Below are 19018 nucleotides of genomic sequence, written 5' to 3' on the forward strand. Positions count from 1 at the left end.
AGGGCTAATACTTTAAGTGCAGGTAAGAAAAATAAAAAAACCTCAACAAGATAAAAGGGTAAAACAACACTTAAAAAGAATAGATTTATGATATCTAATAAATATGTGAATATTTTCAGTGGCAGTTGCAGTAACATAATTTTTTTCTGTTTTATCTCGATTCTCATCATCCATATTGGCTGGTAAAGTTTGGCTGATATATAAAAGTTTTATTTTTCAGCCATCTGGCCTAGCCGTACCCTCATATGTTTAGTTTAGCAGGCTTCATTCCAACCAGGACTTTTAAATATTTTTACTTGTACGTTTTCACCTACAACCTTGAAATGAGTTTATTAAACGTCAAAAACTCTGATATGACTGCCATGAAATAGAACTCAATGTTTCCTGCAGGATCAATTTGACAACTTGGAAAAGCATACGCAGTGGGGGATCGAGTTTCTGGAGAGGTACGCCAAATTTGTGAAGGAGAGGTCCGAGATTGAAGCCAACTATGCAAAACAAATTAGGTGAGTACTTAAATATCAGTCATATAAAATTGCACATTTTGGCTTAAATGTGATTTTGTGGCTTGGTTTAACAAGTGATGCATGAATAAGAGAAAGTCACATGCGCTACTGTTATCTGTTGTTGATTTCTGCTTCAAGCGAGAGAAAGTCGTGTCATTGTGTGTGGTGCATTCAGAAGGTTGGCGCTAGTGCGTTTCCATGGCAACATGTAGGTATCAGCCTTCCATACGCCCCCCCTAGGTCTGACCCAGATTTGCGTTCCTCCCATCACAAGTGTTTGTCACCCCCCACCAACGAGGCGAGGAGCGTATGAGCAGCCTGACATAGTTGGGGGTTTAATCCCCCTTTACACACCATTAGACATCTTTAAACAGGGTCTGCAATATGGTTTCAACTCCCCACCTACCTTTTTTTTTTTTTAACAGACTAGCCAATACCGTCACAGTATTTCCTTAGCAACAAACCCTGACAGCCATCTTCTCTGTTGCTGTGAGAGTTAAAGTCAGCTTGAGATAATAGGATGACCCATTTGCTCATGAGTGTTTCCGGCCGCTACCACAATGTTTAAGCAGTGCTTTTACGTATGCTTGAAAGCCTCAAAAATGCTAGAATTTGGATATGGTGTTTTCAAAGTTTTAAAAGTAATTTAATTTGGGGTGAAGTGTTTGTAAATGCTGATATTTTTTGCAATGTTTCTCAGCAGTCTGACTTGATAGAACATGCATTAGATGAAGAGAAATAAAACTAGTCTAACTAAAAACAATGCCGACAAACCTGCTTTGGCGGCTCCGCTTGCCATTGGATTTCTTCTGTCTCATGATTAACAGCAGCTGGCATTAGTTTGTTGTCATGGGAAACATCATCACGCCCTACGCGTCGTTCCCAAGAAGACAGGTGCATAAGACCAAGATGCTGGGAGTGTGTCGTTTTAATAAAGACAGCTAGAAAATGCTAAATACAAACAATGAAAAAAGAAGTCCAACTCTTCACAATGGGAGAGACAGCTCTCCCTAGTCATTCAAAAAGTAATTTACGGAGATGACTAGCTTAACTAAGATTTTCTGGCTAACTTTTTGTTACATGAGACACCTAAACAAGCCACAATGAAATGTATATTGATGCAAGGATTAAGTATTAATTATGGGCCATGTAAAAAATTAAGATAGCGTTTCCCATTGGAAAATTGTGAGAATTTCCTGCAACTGTGTAATTTTTACCCAAACAGAGAGATTTGTCTTATATTTACACACGTGGGCGGCAGGGCAACTTGGTGATTAGGGTGCCACCCCCCCGGGGCAGAGGTTCAGGGTGCAAGTCCAGCTACCGCAGCCTCCCGTTTGGGGTTTGCATGTTCTCCCTGTGCCTGCGTGGGTTTCCTCTGGGCACTCCGGTTTCCTCCCAAATTCCAAAAACATGCATGTCAGGTTAATTGGCCGGTCCAAATTGTCCCTAGGTGTGAATGAATGAGTGAGTTGCTGTGAATGAATGAATGAGTCGCTGTGTGCAATGCTACTGGCTGGCAACCAGTTCAGGGTGTCCCCTGCCCACTGCCCGAAGATATCTGGGATGGGCTCCAGCACCCCTACTGAAGATAAGCGGTGTAGATAATGGATGGATGAATGGATATTTACACACGTATTTTTAGATCCACAAATATATGATTGCAATTGAGCACGATCTAAAAATCCCATGTCTTGATGAATGCATAAATAGTATATGTAAACTGCAAAATACATGACACCGGATTCCTTCCTTTAATGGTACGGGATAAATTGGAAAGTTGGCTTGAATTTAGATATGAAAAGGTGTACGAACCCTGGGTAAATTAGCATTATGAATATTAAGTATTTCCAGTTTTTCAAAATATGACATGGAATAAGATAAGAGCAAAGAATTCCTTTGCCTGTGCTTTGATTTTATTTGAATAGTTAATGACATATACATAAATATTTGAAATCTGCTTCCGATTTCTCACAGGTCTATCCTCCAAATTATTTTTCATTCTTTTCAAGGAAATACCCCATTTTTAAAAATAAATGTATGTATTATGCAAGATCAAAACAAGGTGATAGTAAAAACACCACCTTTAACTCCACCTGCAGTATGTCTGTTGGCTTCCAAAGCAACCACACACTATGCACTAATCTACATCTAATCCTCTTCCAATTGCATTGGCGTAAACATGCACAATGCGCCGGTCAAGGCAATATATTAATGCTTCTCCCTCCCCCACAAATTCCAGTCCAACATTAACCCCTGCAGAAAAGAGACAATGAGGACTATTGACGATTATTTTGACATATTTCCTTAAGTACATTAAACAGGTGCAGTCTTTACAAGTGGCATCTATCTTGGAATAACTGAATGGTGACCTGGGTGCTATAATTAGATGAGTACAAGAAGGGCAGACGGACTATGATCTGCCTAGCAACAGTATACGAGAGGCATCAGGGATAAAGATAGATTAAGTAGGGTGAAGTGCAGTTTTCCACCATTGCAGTATTTAGTATTGATTTATTCATGTTCCAAAGCAGTTAAGTGGGAACTCCGTTGTCCATTCATCCTTCCGTTTTGCATTGTTGGCATTCTCATTAGGGTAGGGTTATGGCAGGAGTCGGGGAACACATTGACTTAAAGAGCCATCAAAGCAAAATATTCTTATTTTTTTTGAGAGAGAGAGCCACACCATATATTTTAAGACAAAATTCAACAAAACCCCCAAACCCACTCTCCAAAAAAGCTAATTCTTCAGCACATTTTATTTCACTTTGTGAAGTTGGATAAAATCTATGAAATAATAAAACAACAAAGCCTGTGTCCCATATCAACGAATAATGACCCTTTGCACACACGTTACCTAACCATGTGATGACACCATGACGGGCGGTAGTAACTCATAGTAAGCAGCGAATGAGGTCAGTAAACAAAAACAACTATTATATACAAAACCATTGGGAAACTTGTCAACATATATTGTGCAGCTGTCAGATGAAGCGGCTCACCTTGTCTGAAAGCATAGAGAGTGCTATTTAGAGAAACTCTAAGGATAGCATTAGCAATGCTAGCTACCGGACGATACAGTCTTCCTGCTAATATATTCACACATATAAACAAATCTTCCAGTATGCCTGACTTCAGTCCACACGATCTGTACCACTATATAGTAAATGGAGTATCCCCATACACCGGTGCTGATCTAAAATTTTATAAAAGTCTGGATGCTTACCAGTTCTTTGTATCTGGTATGCGTTGCTGCGCTTCATTTTGCCAACAAATGTACGGTGCGAAATGTCCGATTTGCGCAAAACGACTTTGTATCATAATATTACAGTACTACTTATTTTATTACAAAATAACCCATTGGGGTTATTTTTTTATCCCACTTATTCATCCAAGGTTTAATACTAGTAACAGGGCCATCACACTGTTGAGAAGTAAAGACGTGTCTGTATAATGTCACCAGTTACTGGTCCTTTTGGAGTCTTCAAATGTCCACCTTTGGAAACACTTAGACATACCCTTAGAAAAATGTGCAAAATACTAATGTTTTGTTTTTCAAATTGTGATTGCATTTGTCCCAGCTGTTTTCCAGCTAAGATGCTCATGCCACACTCATCCTGCATGTGATTGCAAAAAAAAAACAGGCTAGAAAAAGAGCCTACTATTTCTGTGTGTTCCAACTTAGATTGCTCATGTTAGTAGCACGTGCAGGGTTTAATTCCATTGGGAACAAAATGTCACCTTTCAAAATAGACCAAAACCTTCCATACTCTCTAAATGGTTTAAGAACAGCATTCAATTTACTTTGGGTATGTCTTGGATTGAGATTTTAGGTGAATATTACAGGGATAAGAGGTAAATGTAAGTCAACTCTTATAGGGAGTTTTTTTAGGGTCACATCGCAATGTTGATTAGATTTCGGTTAATCGTGCAGCCCTAGTTTCAACTCAACTGCCGTGCGCTCAAGTGCAAATTGCCATCCGTCATGACTCTCATTCTGCCAGAGAAGGTAATGTCACGTCACGTTCAAAGGGTCAAGACCACTTAAAGTTGTCTCCCTCCCGCAGTTACTTAAAGGTGGTGTCCATAATTTCAAAATATTGTATTTGCCGATGCCATCTTCTGGCAGGAATCCTCTCTTGTCAAGCTGCTTTTGAGGTGTGTTCACTTACGAGTCTCTCTTAGAAGCGCTTGAATAAACTCTTCTTTTTTTCATCTTTTTTGGGGTTTTGGTTGGCAATTGGACTGTCTTTCAAACAATAATTTTCTAATATTTCACCATTTTCATCATACAATTAAAGAAAACTTCGAGCACTTTATTGGCTTACAATCAATCATTTACACTCATAAAACAGTAAGCTAGGAAGATCGATTTAAGTTTAGTAAAAGCACGATTTCATTTTATTAATATACCGTAAATCGTTTTTCTCCTCATTATTGACGTCTTCAAGGGCGTCTCCCTCACATTTGGAACAAATCTCTATCCCCTGTCACACGGACAATTCGATCATAGCCCAAGAGGATGCAGTTCACCTCGGCGCCCAATTCCACCGGTCTAAATTTTACCTTTTGTCCTCGAGTGACGCTGGTGGTCGGCACTCGTTAGAAAAATTACTTAAATAAGCCGCTTCACTGAATAAGCTGCGGGGCTGAACATTTGGGAAAAAAGTAGCGGCTTATAGTCCGGAATTTACGGTATGTTGAAGGTAACCTTTTTATTCTGGTAAAATTGCTATTCGTTTCTTATTGAAATAAGGATTTATTAATGGGGGGAGTGTAAAATATATTTTTTTCTAGGATATCTTAAAATTTTAAATAATATCTGTTTTTTTCCATGTTTGGTAAATCTTTCCCAAGACCTACTTCTTGTAGCCAGAGTAACCACGTAGCATACGTCGTCTGTCTTGTGCCGCTCAGTCCAAGTCACAACATGGCCCATGATAGGAAAGCATGTTTGCGCGTGTTTGTTTCTGGTGACTGGCTTTGGGTTTGACCTCCCCAGGGCTCCAAGAGTGGTAGTGTTGGGGTGGGGTGATTTATGACCCTGCGCGAAGGATGGAGATGTCGTAGCTGGGGCGGAAAGCACTCTTCGGAATTGACTGGACAGTCACTGGTTTTGGCAGTTCCACAAGGGCTGTGTCAGGCAAATATAATAATGGAAGTCACTTAATGCTCCCACGTATTTACCAAAATAGATGCGTGCGGTAAAGAGCTAGTTGATTCAATTAAGTTGAGTTCATTGCTGACCTTTGTCACAAGCTATTGTTTTTGACAGTTTTCTTTTTTTATCAAATACGTTTCATTGCTTCTAACCGGGGTCACCAATATGGTCTCACGTAGCCCCGGAAGACCACCACAGTAGCCTACAAGCTAAATCTGAAAATTATTAACCCGCCATTGAGATTTTCTATGAAACTTCAAAATGAAGTCAAACAAATGATTTCATTACACTTGAATAAAAATAATATGATCAGTGTTTTTACTTATCTGATTGGTTCTTGATAATAACTTTGAATACATGTCGTCAGAATAAGCCTTATCAATTATGTCTGTAATAATCCAATGGAAATTCTTTTCTAGAATTTTGTGGTTGAGTGAGCCTATTTTATCACAGAAAAAACACCTTGGTCATTACATTACAACAATATAGTCATATCATGATAACAGTTTACCTCAGAATAGTATATGAAATTGGTTACTTTTTCGCTTGTTACTGGTTCTCAGCTTCAAAAAGGGTTTTGACTCCCTGTTTATTCAATGTTCCCAGCGGTCATGACAGCCACAACAGCTATGCTTGCCGCAGATTTTGACCATATTTTTCCATATTTCCGTTTCACTAACTTTTCTCACAGACTAGTGTGGTAACTGTGAGAAAATGGATGGTCAATGGTGCACTATGGGTCACTCTGTGCTCTAGAGAGTAAAAATATCTTGGGATATTTTATTTTCTCAAGGCCGTTCGGTTTATCAGTAACATCATCATTTGTATGCACCTACTCAGTCAGTTTAGCACCATGAAATACAAAAACACAGCTAGTAACTGTCGTCTTTGCAAAAAGGTGCTATTGTAACACCTGTCAGCATCTGGACTTAGAAGTACCACATTTTCCCACCATAAGGCGCACTGGATTATAAAGTGCACACCCCCCAACAACCGTCGTTTCCCATATATTTTTCATATTTAAATTGCACCAGATTAAGCTGCATGGAATTGAATCAACAGTAGAATATTGAAGCAATGTTGAAAAATGTCGCTGATCAAAATCTCAAAACATTGTATGCAACAGGAATAGGACCTAGGTTGCAGCGGTGTGACACCAAAACCTAACCAATCGACCAATAATGATACAGATGGCATATGATAAGGCATTAATTTTAACGCATTATCTCCCCTATTTTTACCCACGGTGCCAGAAACAAACGTTAAAGAATGGAGAATACAAAAAGTAGTCCTGAACAATGTCAATGAACACAAAATAAGCACGATGACGGGAACAACTCTTTGGTGTATCTGATCGTCAATCGGACTTTAATAGGCGTTTATTTATAACTTTGAGGACGTTTGTCTGTTTTCTCCATTCTCTCACTTTTTTTCCTGGCAGCGTAAAAATAATGTGATAATAAGATAAAACCTAATGCCTTTTCGCATGTCATCTCTATCACCGGTGGTCTAGTGATTAAGTGCTGGCACTTTCACAGCCACGACCCAGAATGGAATCCCGTTGGTTATCATGAATTGCTATTTATGTCAGCGATGTTTATCAGTTGATTAATTAATTAATGCACAGACATGCTAGTAAAATGTTCTGTATTTTGCAGTATATAAGGCAAACTAGGTTATCAGGCGCACTTTAAAATTTGTGGGCAATTCGGGATTTTTAGGTGCGCCTTATCGTCCGAAAAAATACTGGAAACATTTATATGCCATGTTTTTCATACGTCCATTGTGCTCTCACAGAAATTTATCCAAGAAGTACCAACCGAAGAAGAACTCCAGGGAAGAGGAGGAGAACAAGTAAGCTACTGTATATGACCAATATCGTAAATGTGCAGTTCCACTAATGCGCTTTTGAATAAATTGTCAACGTTACTGGATCTTTTTAGGTACACGTTCTGCAGAGCCTTCCTGACCACGCTCAACGAACTCAACGATTATGCCGGGCAACACGAGGTGATTGCTGAAAACCTGTCGTCGCAGATCATCGCTGAGCTTTCGCGCTACCTACAGGATCTCAAGACCGAAAGAAAATCGGTGAGTCGTCGTTTTCCTCCGTTGACTAAATTTATGCAAAGAAGCAAAACAAGGTCAAATGGGAAAGCAGAGCGTCTCCTCCAACGCAGAGTGAAGCAGCCCATTCCGTGAGCACGCTTCACTCGCCCTGCGCTGAGGTCATGCTCAAGTAAATATAGCTTCACCCAGAGGCTCGCCTACAAGTGCGGAACGGCAACAACTTGAATCCTCTTGAATCACATTCGTCAAGGTTGAAAGCGTGTTTGGGGAAAAAACAAGATGCACAAATTAATTGCGGCTCGGAGTCTTGTGTATAATTACAAACATCTATGTACTCATTAAGCAAAGCGTGACCAGATGGAAAATGTATGATTAAAAAAAAGTCACGAAGCTCCCTGATGTAACGGAGGGAACTGGAGGGGGAAAAAAGCCAAATCCAATCGTTTTTTTTAAAGGCACACTGACCCTCTTTTTGTGTATGTTCACTGATGGCATGTTGCCCAGAGTCATGACCAACGATCGTTTTTATGTGACTCTTTGTTCATGTTGTTCAGGGGGAGGAGGGTAACTAATCTTTTGTGAAGTCCCCCCCCCAAAATGAAGTCATTTTCCTGCTCTGTTAGCTGGATTTGATTTGGACCATTCTGACCAGTTTCCAGTGATTAGAGTATATTGTCGAATGGCGCTTGCGGTAATGTTCCCACAACTTTTTAGCACTTTAACTACATTTATCAACACACACAAAAAAGCCACTGACAGATCATTCTTTTGTGGGTCAAATGGACCAACTCAAAGTACACTAAACCAGTGGACCGGTTAAATGTGGATAAATATTCTCGCAGCCCATCTCAATCATAAAATCATCAACATGGTACTATGAGTTAGAATAGTGTGATGATGAGTTAAAACCTAATGCGTTTTCCTTTGTAATCTACATTCCTCCGGGTCTAGATTCGGCGGCCTCCCTGCAGCGACTCGACCCGGGTTCGGTTTTTGATGCATCCAATATTATGCAAATGTGTTCAGGCAAATTTTTCGAATAATCAAAAATTGCTCAAATGCGGTATTATACTACTGTAAATCCGCATGTATTACACGTTCCCAAATTTTGAGTTATTTTTGGGTGAAAGAAAAAAAGGCTCGTTATACATGAATATATACGGTATAGGAAAAAAATGAGACTTTTTTTTCTTTGTTGGGTCAGTAGCAAATGACCCACGGCCCTTTACTGGTCCACATGCCGGTGTTTGGGGACCACTGCATTAAACCTTGGGGTTGTATTTTAGGTTAGACTCCATAAATATGTTTTTAAAAGGTTTGGGATTGTCGTAACCAAAATTGTTTAAAAAAATATTTTAAAACCAATATTCTTTCATAATGAAATGCACATTAAAACACACATTCTATCCTTTAAGTTGTGAGTCAAGTGTGGTTTGTGATTTGTAGGCTAGTAACAAAAGTTAAAAGTCTGTGTATGAATTTGATTTATTTTTATAAGAGGTGAGCTAAAATGTTTTGTAATATGAATGTTCAGTAAGTTTTCATGAGGCTTTTTTACTTTGTGTAACACACACCCGCCCTTCACTATGCACCTCAGGCTAAATTCAGAGGTAGCATCCGAGGTAAGACCTGGAATGTTGGAATTTTAGGATTTTATTTCTTTCATTAAAGCGTAGGTTTCTGAATACAGGCTAGTTATGCAAGCATACTTATTTAGATCTGGATTAAAAAAAGACCCCCTAGAAAAATATATCACAATCTTAGAAGAGATCGGTAAGCAACCTTGTGAAACAAGGCCACCGGATTGTGATTGCAATATAAAACAATTACAAGATGGTCAGTCAGCATATAGGATACTGATCTCAGGCTTAGGTGTCCTCTTTATTAACAACTCGTGTGCTACTGCATTGCTATCTTGCATGTAGACCAACCTGGTTCTGTTTTTGTGCACTCATACCCACAGCACAATAGACTGTCAACCATTTAGGACCAATTAAAAATTGCATTTTATTCATTTTACTAGCCCAAAATTTTCTGAAAACCAGTGCATGCACAAGAAGCGTGTATGTTTGTGTTTACAAGCGCTGAAGGCAATAAAGCCTGACGGAACCACATGCTAAGAATAGAATTGCAAAAACATATGAAGAAGGTATAGAACTGTGAAACACAGTCAGGAACAAAACTGAATTACATGATGGCAGAAATGTGAAAAAAAAATAATATTTGAAACTGAGTCAAAAGTTGGGTTGTGATTGTTTAAATGACTGGTTAATTAGCTATCAATTAATTAGTTATTTTCTCCATGAATTGGGTAAGGTTTGGGAATAACTAGCAAGCACCTCCAAAATCAACCCAATCTTCCCCCCAAATCACATCATTTTAAAAACTCGCTTTTCTTGATAAAGGACAGGAAAGGCTTCGATGTGTAAAAAAATGCTAGCTAAAAAATAAAACAACAAAAATGTGAACAACGCAGTGTCATGATTACCGATTTGGATCACCTGTGCCCGCTCATTTGTCGCCAGCCGCTGCGGGCTATCTGATTGGTTCCCTGTCCCTTTTAAACCCAGTCCTGTCACTCTCCTTTTGTCAGTCCGTCCGCGAACCTCTGTTGTTACAAGGCAAGCCTTTTAGACCCTGACTTCTGCCTGTCCCGTTTTTGCACCCGTTTTTTCCACCTATCCGTTCCCGATCTCCCCCCCGTTTGTCTCCGGCTACGACCCGTTTTTGATCCCGACCGTTTTTGCTCTCCTGTCCCAGGTATCGACCTGTTTTTCCCTCCCTGACACCACCATCTCCCGCTATGGAAGATCCCCTTCCGTAATCGGATCAAGCTCCGATTTTGTGAGCGACTTGCTTCCCGCGTGCTCGCGGGCGCTGCTCTTCCTCTTTCTATCAATAAAACTTGTGGTTAACTTTACACAATTGGGTCCTGATTCCATTCTGGTCGTGATACGCAGTTTCAGAAATACTCCACTGCCTTGAAATGGTTCAGTCCATTTGATTCCTGGCACCGCTCTCGCCTCCCTCCCTGCCTTTCTATCGCTCGGCTAGTGTCACTTTCAGTATAAAGGTGGAGTCTGTGGAGGCTCCGGTAAGAGTACGTCATACAGTGGTTATTTTGAAGAACTGTTTTACCGACTAATACCATGACTTTGGCAACAAACCCTAATCTGTAAAGTATTGGGTGGAATTATGCAACCAGTTCCATGCTTTTTTTTCTATGTGCGTGTGCGTGTGTACGCTATAGGAAATAAATGAGTAAAAACTCGGCATTGCCAGTAATTCTGCAAACCACAAAGTGTAATGCGATGTCCCCAATTGGGAAGTGACACTCCTAAACACTGTTGAATGATTCTAAATCATTTTAAGTGAAGTTAATTAGTTTTTTTTTTCAACCAACCAGGCAGTCTGGAAAATCGCCCTTGGTTTCAGTCCATATAAACTGAAACAGAAAAGTAGTTCAATAAATAATTTAGAAAACAAATTCATGCTAATTTATTAAATATTTTCACCCAGAGTCAGAAAATAGGCACTTCCGAAATAATTTTCATTAAAGAAACCCCAAAATCTGTCAATAAAATATGAAAAGGAGAGTCCCTCACAGATGATGGTACCATTATCCGCAAAATGTAAGGTTTTGAAAAGAATGCCAAGAAAAGTGGTTCTATTTCAAAAGTCAATAAAGAAGTATATTGTATGTTGAGAAGCTAAATGTTAACAGAATTTGGATGGTTTTTAATGGAAAGGTTATCCAAAGGATTACGAATTATAAAAAATAGATAGTTAGTTTCATGACCAAGTACTGTAGTTGTGATTCTCTCGTTAAAATCAAGGACCTATCACACCGAGTCAAAAATATGAAGATCAACAAAACCCAAACATTGTTAGTTCAGGCTTAACTAATACAAAGTTTACTGAAGCAATGTGAATTCAAGTCATGAGTCCATAAGTATGAGTGCTGTAGCGACTCCAATAGGCAGGAAAATGGCTATTTAGTCTTTTTATTAACAGCTCTTGCCTTTTTTGTCTCAGTGTAAATTCCTTATTCTTATCGCCCTTATCTCCTCTTTTTCTTCTATGATTTGTGGTTGTTTGCAGTGATAATTTTGTGTGGTTACAACCGTGCAGTACTGTGCGTGTAAGGTGTGCATTCCTGTGAAGTACATCATGCCAATGAACAGACTCCTTAGAACTTCGATGTGCATGCAGATGACCACATAATTAGACCTCGTTTGCACAAATATGATTTTAATGAAATAAGATTCACATTTTGTCTGCGTGCATTTTCACCTGTTATGAGTTTACTGAATCAGGCAATTTTCCTGTTCATCGAACATTTTCTGCATTTGTGTAAGTACAGCATAGCTTTTTTGGACAAACGAAAGTGCTTCTGGATAGTTGCACTGGTGTTTTCCTGCATGCCTACGCTCATGTCTGATAACCTGGAGAGGAGCCTCAGGGTCTGCTTGAATTCCTTTGTCTTTGGAAAATGTGCCGTATTTATTTTCAGGACCTTGTAATTACAGTGCAGTTTTTGATTGGCATATTGGAAGCACACAGGATGTCAAATATTTTCCACAAATGCCATTTGCTTGTAAGAATGAAGTTACTTGGTCTGTCATGGCTTTGTTGCTCATACATCTGTTGTTAGTCCTAATTGCTGGTAAAAAAAAACATTGCACACATTTCAAGCTCATGACGGGACTCCCGGGACTCTGTGATGTGTCTGAGTACTTCCTCCGTTCTGTGTCGGAGTACTTCCTCCGTTAGTGAGGAACTTCCTTATTTTAACCAGCTTCCCTCGAAACTTTGGGAAAAACAGAAGCGTGACTATTGTGGTAAACGAGTCTTGCAAATACGAATACTCATAAGTATACAAGTTCTATTTTCTTTGTGCTGTGTCTAGCAAAAATATCGGTCCTCCAACAACTTTTTGTCATATTGCCACATTTCAGGCTTCAAACCTAAAGCTAAAAAACAAGACACTATTTTTGTAAGAATCACCAACACATGAGACACAATCCTAAAGGGTAACCAAATTATTTCAACATTTTATATATGTTTTCAATAAAAGAAATGAAAAGTAAGTGTAGCAAAAATATTAGCCTCCTGTTCTCTCAGCTTAGCCAACTGACTCCGGACGTTCCCTTGTGACTTCTGAATGACAGAGTGCACAAAGTCTCAGTTTAAATGCACTTGCTCTGTGATGGGGTCAGAGGTCTGTGAAAGGAGACCACGGAGAGGAGACAGCAATATGAAGACCAAAGAACATACCAGGCAGGTCTGGGATAAAGTTGTGGAAAAGTTCAAAGCCGGAATGGAATACAAGAAGATTTCACAACATTTACATATCTCCCAGAGCGCTGTGCGAGCAAGGCCTGGCCGTCCCTCTAATCTTTCGGCCAAAACAGGGAAAATACTCATCAGAGGCAACCAAGATCACATCCGATGACCTGCAGGCATACACAGCGCAAGTTTGACAATCAATGCATGAGACAACTATTAGTCGTACTCATAAATAAATGCATAAATCTGCCCAGTGTTAAAGCGTTTTAAGAGGACGAGTCTGCTAGGAACCTGAGAATGTGGCGCAGGTTCATCTTCCAACAGGACAACTACCCTAACATAAAGCAAAATCTCTAATTAAATAGTTTAAAATTTACATTACAAAGGTTTTTAAAAGGCCAAGCCAAAACCTCAATCCTATAGAGCAGGTATTTCCAAAGTCCGGCCCGGGGCCAGTTGCGGCCCTTGATTAAATTTTTAGCGCCCTGCAGATCCTGTCATATAATTAATAATATGTGGACTGCCAGAAATGTTGTATAAAATAAATTTGTACCGGGGGAAAAAAAAAACAACACAATTTCCCAGATGATGGCCGAAGCCCTTTGGCCACCTTGCCCTCGGCTTTCTGTGAGCATTTTAGGCCACCCCAATTCCGACATGGCGACTGTAAATACAAAAAGGGAAAGTGGACTATGATGGCCGCAATTTCCAAGACAAGTGGAAATTGGAGGATTTTTTTCAAAATACAAAAAAACTGCATCTGCCAAATAGCTAACTGCAAACGAACGCTGTGAAAAGGTGAAGCAACTGGAAGCTGTTTAACGACCCAGCAGCGATTTTTCGCGTGACCCTGCGAGTTAAATCAAAATGCTACAAGGCAAGCTACGAGGTCGCGACGCTGAGCGCCAAGCACTGCAAAGCTTTCACGGAGGGAGAATTTATTAAAGACTGTCCAAAGAATGCCAGGCTGATTAGTCGGCCATCACACATTTTCATTTTGCCAATTCTGGCTCGCTTTCTGAAAAGTTTGGACATCTCTGCTATAGATAAAACATTTGTGAAAAGATATAATGAATGCTGTGCACAAACGATCACCACCAAACCTTAAGGAGCTTGAGCTATTATTTTAAGGAAGAATGGGGACGTATTTCCGTTTCAAGATGTACAAAACCTATGGAGACATACTCAAAAGGATTTGTGGCTGTGACTACAACAAAACAAGTTCTTACAAAGTGCTAACTCAAAGGCGGGCAATATTTTTGCAGTGCCTACTTTTAAAAAATTCTCATCTCATTAGCCGTACCGCTTATCCTCAGTAGGGTTGCGGGGGGGCTGGAGCCCATCCCAGCAATCATCGGGCAGTGGGCAGGGGACACCCTGAACTGGTTGCCAGCCAATCGCAGGGCACACAGGGACAGACAACTCATTCGCTCATTCACACCTAGGGACAATTTGGACCGGCCAATTCACCTGAAATGCATGTCTTTAAATTCTATTCGTCAAAAGAAGACAAAATGTTGAATAAATTTGGTTTCTTTTTACAATGGTGTCCCACATGTTGTTTATTCTTAGAAAACATTTTTTGAAATATGGCAATACGTCAAAAAGTTCTTAGGGGGGAGTAAGGTTGTGGGGCATTACTTGCGCAAGGTACTGTAACTATGAAAAGAAATACAATTCTCAACAAGCTAATTAGGTCATATAAAAGTATCAATTTGACATATATACACTTATATCCGCTTACCCCACATCGGATACCGCCCTTCCACTTTCTCATGATTAATATTGATCGTTTTTGTGGGGAACTCGGGGAAGCCATTATCCTCATTATGTCTGGATGGTGGCGTATGCGTGTGGATTACATTTTCTTTTGTGTGTCTTCCAACAGTACTTCCACGATGGCCGCAAAGCACAACAGCACATCGAGAGCTCGTGGAAACAGCTGGAGTTGGTGAGTCATGTCAACTGCTTCTGCGGGCGGATTTAGATTCTTGGCTTTTTGTGTTTAGTTTGGCTTTGATGTTAATAGACTTCACAAAGCACACTTTATTCTTTAAAGAAAGAAACTTTTTTTTCTATCATAAACATTTACTAGTGGCAAGATATTCTGATTCAACACTGACAATTGAAAGGTAAATGTGTAGTAGTTTTAGATTTAAACGTTCAGGAAAAATACATTACCTATCATATATCATGCATTTTTCTAAAATACTAGTTGATTGACAAATCAGAATTTGTTTTACATGACATAAACCCCATCTACACTGAGCTGACATAATTGTCCGCTATTTTGCTATTGCGGCTACCCGAAAACCTCAAAACAGCCGAGCAAAGAATTTGAAGTAAAATAGTCTCCAACTTTTTCAAGCTGAGAGCTAGTTTTTGTTACTAATTAGCGCAAAGGGCACCCAGTTTGATGTGATTTTTTGAATTTGCAACTAAGATGGCTTGCTGAATAGCTAAAGGTAGCTTTATAGTTAGCTAGAAAGGTTAACAGGTTAGCTAGCTAGAAAGGAGGCCAAAATTGAGCTTGATAACTAGCAAAAAAAGGTAAATGTTAAGCTAGACTGCATGCAAAAAAATGTAAAAAGCTAGCTAGATACCCAAGACCTCTAAACCAAGAGGGTAGTTAGATAGCTAGCAACAAAGCTTAAAATAACTGAGCGTTTTGCTCATTTGCTTTGTTAAACCCATTAATTAGAATTTAGTTAGTCGTATTTTATGTATTTCCTGTAAAATAAATGAATACAAATATGAATAAATATATTTGTTTAGTAAATGAATAGATTCTCATTCTATTCTCCGAATTAATTGCTTTAAAATAAATATCAATACTTTGTTGTCCATGAAGCCCATTAACAGGGGTGTATGTACTTGAATTCGTAAAATAAAAAATCACCATTTTATTCCTATATTGTTACTATGTTATTACCATGTCAATTATTCAAAATCAGGGTCATCGCTTCAGTCAGCCAATAAAAACAAAATCATTTTACTAGATAATCACAATGACCTAGCACTGGTGAGCTATTTTCAGCAGAGGTCCGCGAGCACATCAACTGTGCCCAGTTGGCACCATGTTGGAGACCCCTGCACTGCACCATACAGCGACACATTGTCCCTTTAAGAATATCTTGTATTGTATTGTTTTTGATTACAGAAAATCAAACAGTACTTTTAAATGTTAAAATGGACTTAACATCATGCAAAATTTTCTTACATAAATTCCAATTTTCATATGTTGTACTGGGCAGCATGGCAGCGCAGTGGTTAGCACGTGTGCGGCACAGTTCTGAGGTCATGAGATCGAACCTTCCTGGAGTTTGCATGTTCTCCCCGTGCTTGCATGGGTTTCCTCCGGGTTTCCTTCCACATTCCGAAAACATGCAGGTTAATTTGCCGGTCCAAATTGTCCCTAGGTGTGAATGAGTGAGTGAGTTGTCTGTCTCTGTGTGCCCTGCGACTGGCTGGCCACCAGTTCAGGGCGTCCCCTGCCCACTGCCCGAAGGTAGCTGGGATGGGCTCCAGCACCCTCGCGACCCTACTGAGGATAAGCGTTGCAGATGATGGATGGATGGATGGATATATTGTTCTGTAAATACAATTTTCAACTGTTTCTACATATCTTTTTAGTAGTAATATTAATACATAACTGATACACATTTTAAAATGTTCTATTTAGATTAAAATGTTTGTATTATTTTAGTTTTATAATACTGTACATTTTTTTACATCTTTGTAATTCAAACATTAATTTGATTTACTGACATTTCGACAAGTTACTCTTTTCCCTTTTACCCTTAAATTATGTATTTTTAACTTGATGTAATTATCTTTACATCTTTATTTGCATTAAAAGGCCTAGTGATGCTATCAGTCATTATCTGCAATGTTTATCCTCAGTAGGGTCATGGGGTGGCTGGAGCCCATCCTAGCTATCTTCGGGCAGTGGGCAGGGGGCACCCTGAACTGGTTGCCAGCCAGTTGTGGGGCACACAGGGCACACAGGGATAGACAACTCACTCGCTCATTCACACCTAGGGACAATTTGGACTGGCCAATCTAGCTGGTACGCATCGGAGTGCCCGGAAGAAACCCATGCAAGCAAGCAAACTCTGCTCAGGAAGGACTGTGCCGTGGAAGCGCTAACCACACACACAAACACGCACACACTGCCATAACTACTGCCATTTACTATTTGTTACAGTTAAAAGTCAATTATTTGCAAATGCCTTTCCTCTCGTATTTACCATGAAGTCTTTCCAGCACAATCCCGGTTGAGCAAAACAAACTGCACAGGAGCAAATACAACCCTGTCTCATCTATTTGTTTTAGTAGCGAGTTTGCACAGAGCACCACTAGTCCTTATCTGGGTTCTCCTCACCACCCCCTCCCAAGAACGAATATGACTGTATTCAATGATGTCTTTGTGAGGCTGATAGGCAGAGGTCACAGTGCATGCTGGCCCCCGACAAAACTCATGATTGTTGCTCAAGAGGGGAGCCGGCTGATGAATGTATGTTTTTTTGTGGACAGAAAACAGTATGGAAGTCGGTTTAATTTGCTGCCTGCCAACTTTGTGTCGTCAATGTGACACATCCTGCGCACAGAGAACCAAATATGACGCATTGTAATGCTGTCTTGTATGAATTACCATTCTTCGTATAGATGTTTACATTTATTTTCTCAAAATACAAGTATGGAGTGAATGCTCATAAATCTATCTATCTATCTATCTATCTATCTATCTATCTATCTATCTATCTATCTATCTATCTATCTATCTATCTATCTATCTATCTATCTATCTATCTATCTATCTATCTATCTATCTATCTATCTATCTATCTATCTATCTATCTATCTATCTATCTATCTATCTATCTATCTATCTATCTATCTATCTATCTATCTATCTATCTATCTATCTATCTATCTATCTATCTATCTATCTATCTATCTATCTATCTATCTATCTATCTATCTATCTATCTATCTATCTATCTATCTATCTATCTATCTATCTATCTATCTATCTATCTATCTATCTATCTATCTATCTATCTATCTATCTATCTATCTATCTATCTACCTTGGTCATATCCCTCAAGAGGGATGACCGACAGCAAGACAAACACATACAATAATAAAGAAAATAAAAAGGGAAAAAATAGCAAAACAAAAACACACACAAAATTTTTTGGACCATAGACAACCCAAAATGCCTCAACACCCAAACAAGTTTAGGCACCTCAGCACCTATGTTGGTCATGCTCTCGTCTCTCCAGATGAAACGGGACACAAGAAAGCTGCCTTGTCACTCGGGTCAGGGTGACACAACACACTCTTCTGTTCAATAGCAGGGCCCGACAGCTTTCACTGGTTTACCCCTGCCGCATCATACATGTGCCCTGCCCATCCCTTGGAACGCGTCCAAACATCCAACTATCCTTTAAAAACACCTCTCCACTAATTCCTATCACCAACAATTAGTTGTTTTTTTAATCTATGAAAGGTACTAACTATACAAATAAATTTTATGCACTATATCAGCTTTCTCTTCTTTTTTCAGTGCAAAAGGAAGTTTGAGCGTGATTGCAAAGAGGCGGACAAAGCGCAGCAGTACTTCGAGAAGATGGACGCTGACATCAACGTAACAAAGGCGGACGTGGAAAAGGTACAGTGAAACCCCCCGTCCCCCATCCTCTTTTACAGCTTTGTCTTGCCACTTCCTCTTTTGACATCCAACCTAAAGGGCCCTCCAACTCCCATCTCTACGTGAGGGTGTCAGGCTCAAGAGTTGACACAGTTTGGACCCGATTATGATGCAAATTCAGGAAAGGGAATAAAGAGCCTTTTTGCTGGACAGACACAAACTGCTTTTGCGTTTACAGGCGGAGAAAAGAGCCCTGCAGCAAGCGGGACTTGCAAAACAAGAGTCGCGTTGTATGTTTTTCACAGTGGGGGCTTTTATGGAAGGGCACTCACTGTA

General features: G+C 39.6%; 1 protein-coding gene across 24 annotated transcripts in view; it reads left to right on the plus strand.

Moving 5' to 3' along the window:
- fnbp1b (formin binding protein 1b) overlaps positions 1-19018 on the plus strand; it is a 77930-nt gene that overhangs the window by 20209 nt on the left and 38703 nt on the right. For all 24 annotated transcript variants that reach the window (XM_088319859.1, XM_088319869.1, XM_088319844.1 and 21 more), the window contains exons 2-6: positions 391-506; positions 7465-7521; positions 7611-7758; positions 14915-14977; positions 18599-18703. In XM_088319859.1, coding sequence (XP_088175985.1) covers positions 391-506; positions 7465-7521; positions 7611-7758; positions 14915-14977; positions 18599-18703 — 489 coding nt within the window. The remainder of the gene's footprint in view (positions 1-390; positions 507-7464; positions 7522-7610; positions 7759-14914; positions 14978-18598; positions 18704-19018) is intronic.

The sequence above is a fragment of the Urocampus carinirostris genome, chromosome 16 (genome assembly GCF_059441175.1).
Source record: "Urocampus carinirostris isolate Australia breed hairy pipefish chromosome 16, RoL_Ucar_1.0, whole genome shotgun sequence".
Lineage (NCBI taxonomy): Eukaryota > Metazoa > Chordata > Actinopteri > Syngnathiformes > Syngnathidae > Urocampus > Urocampus carinirostris.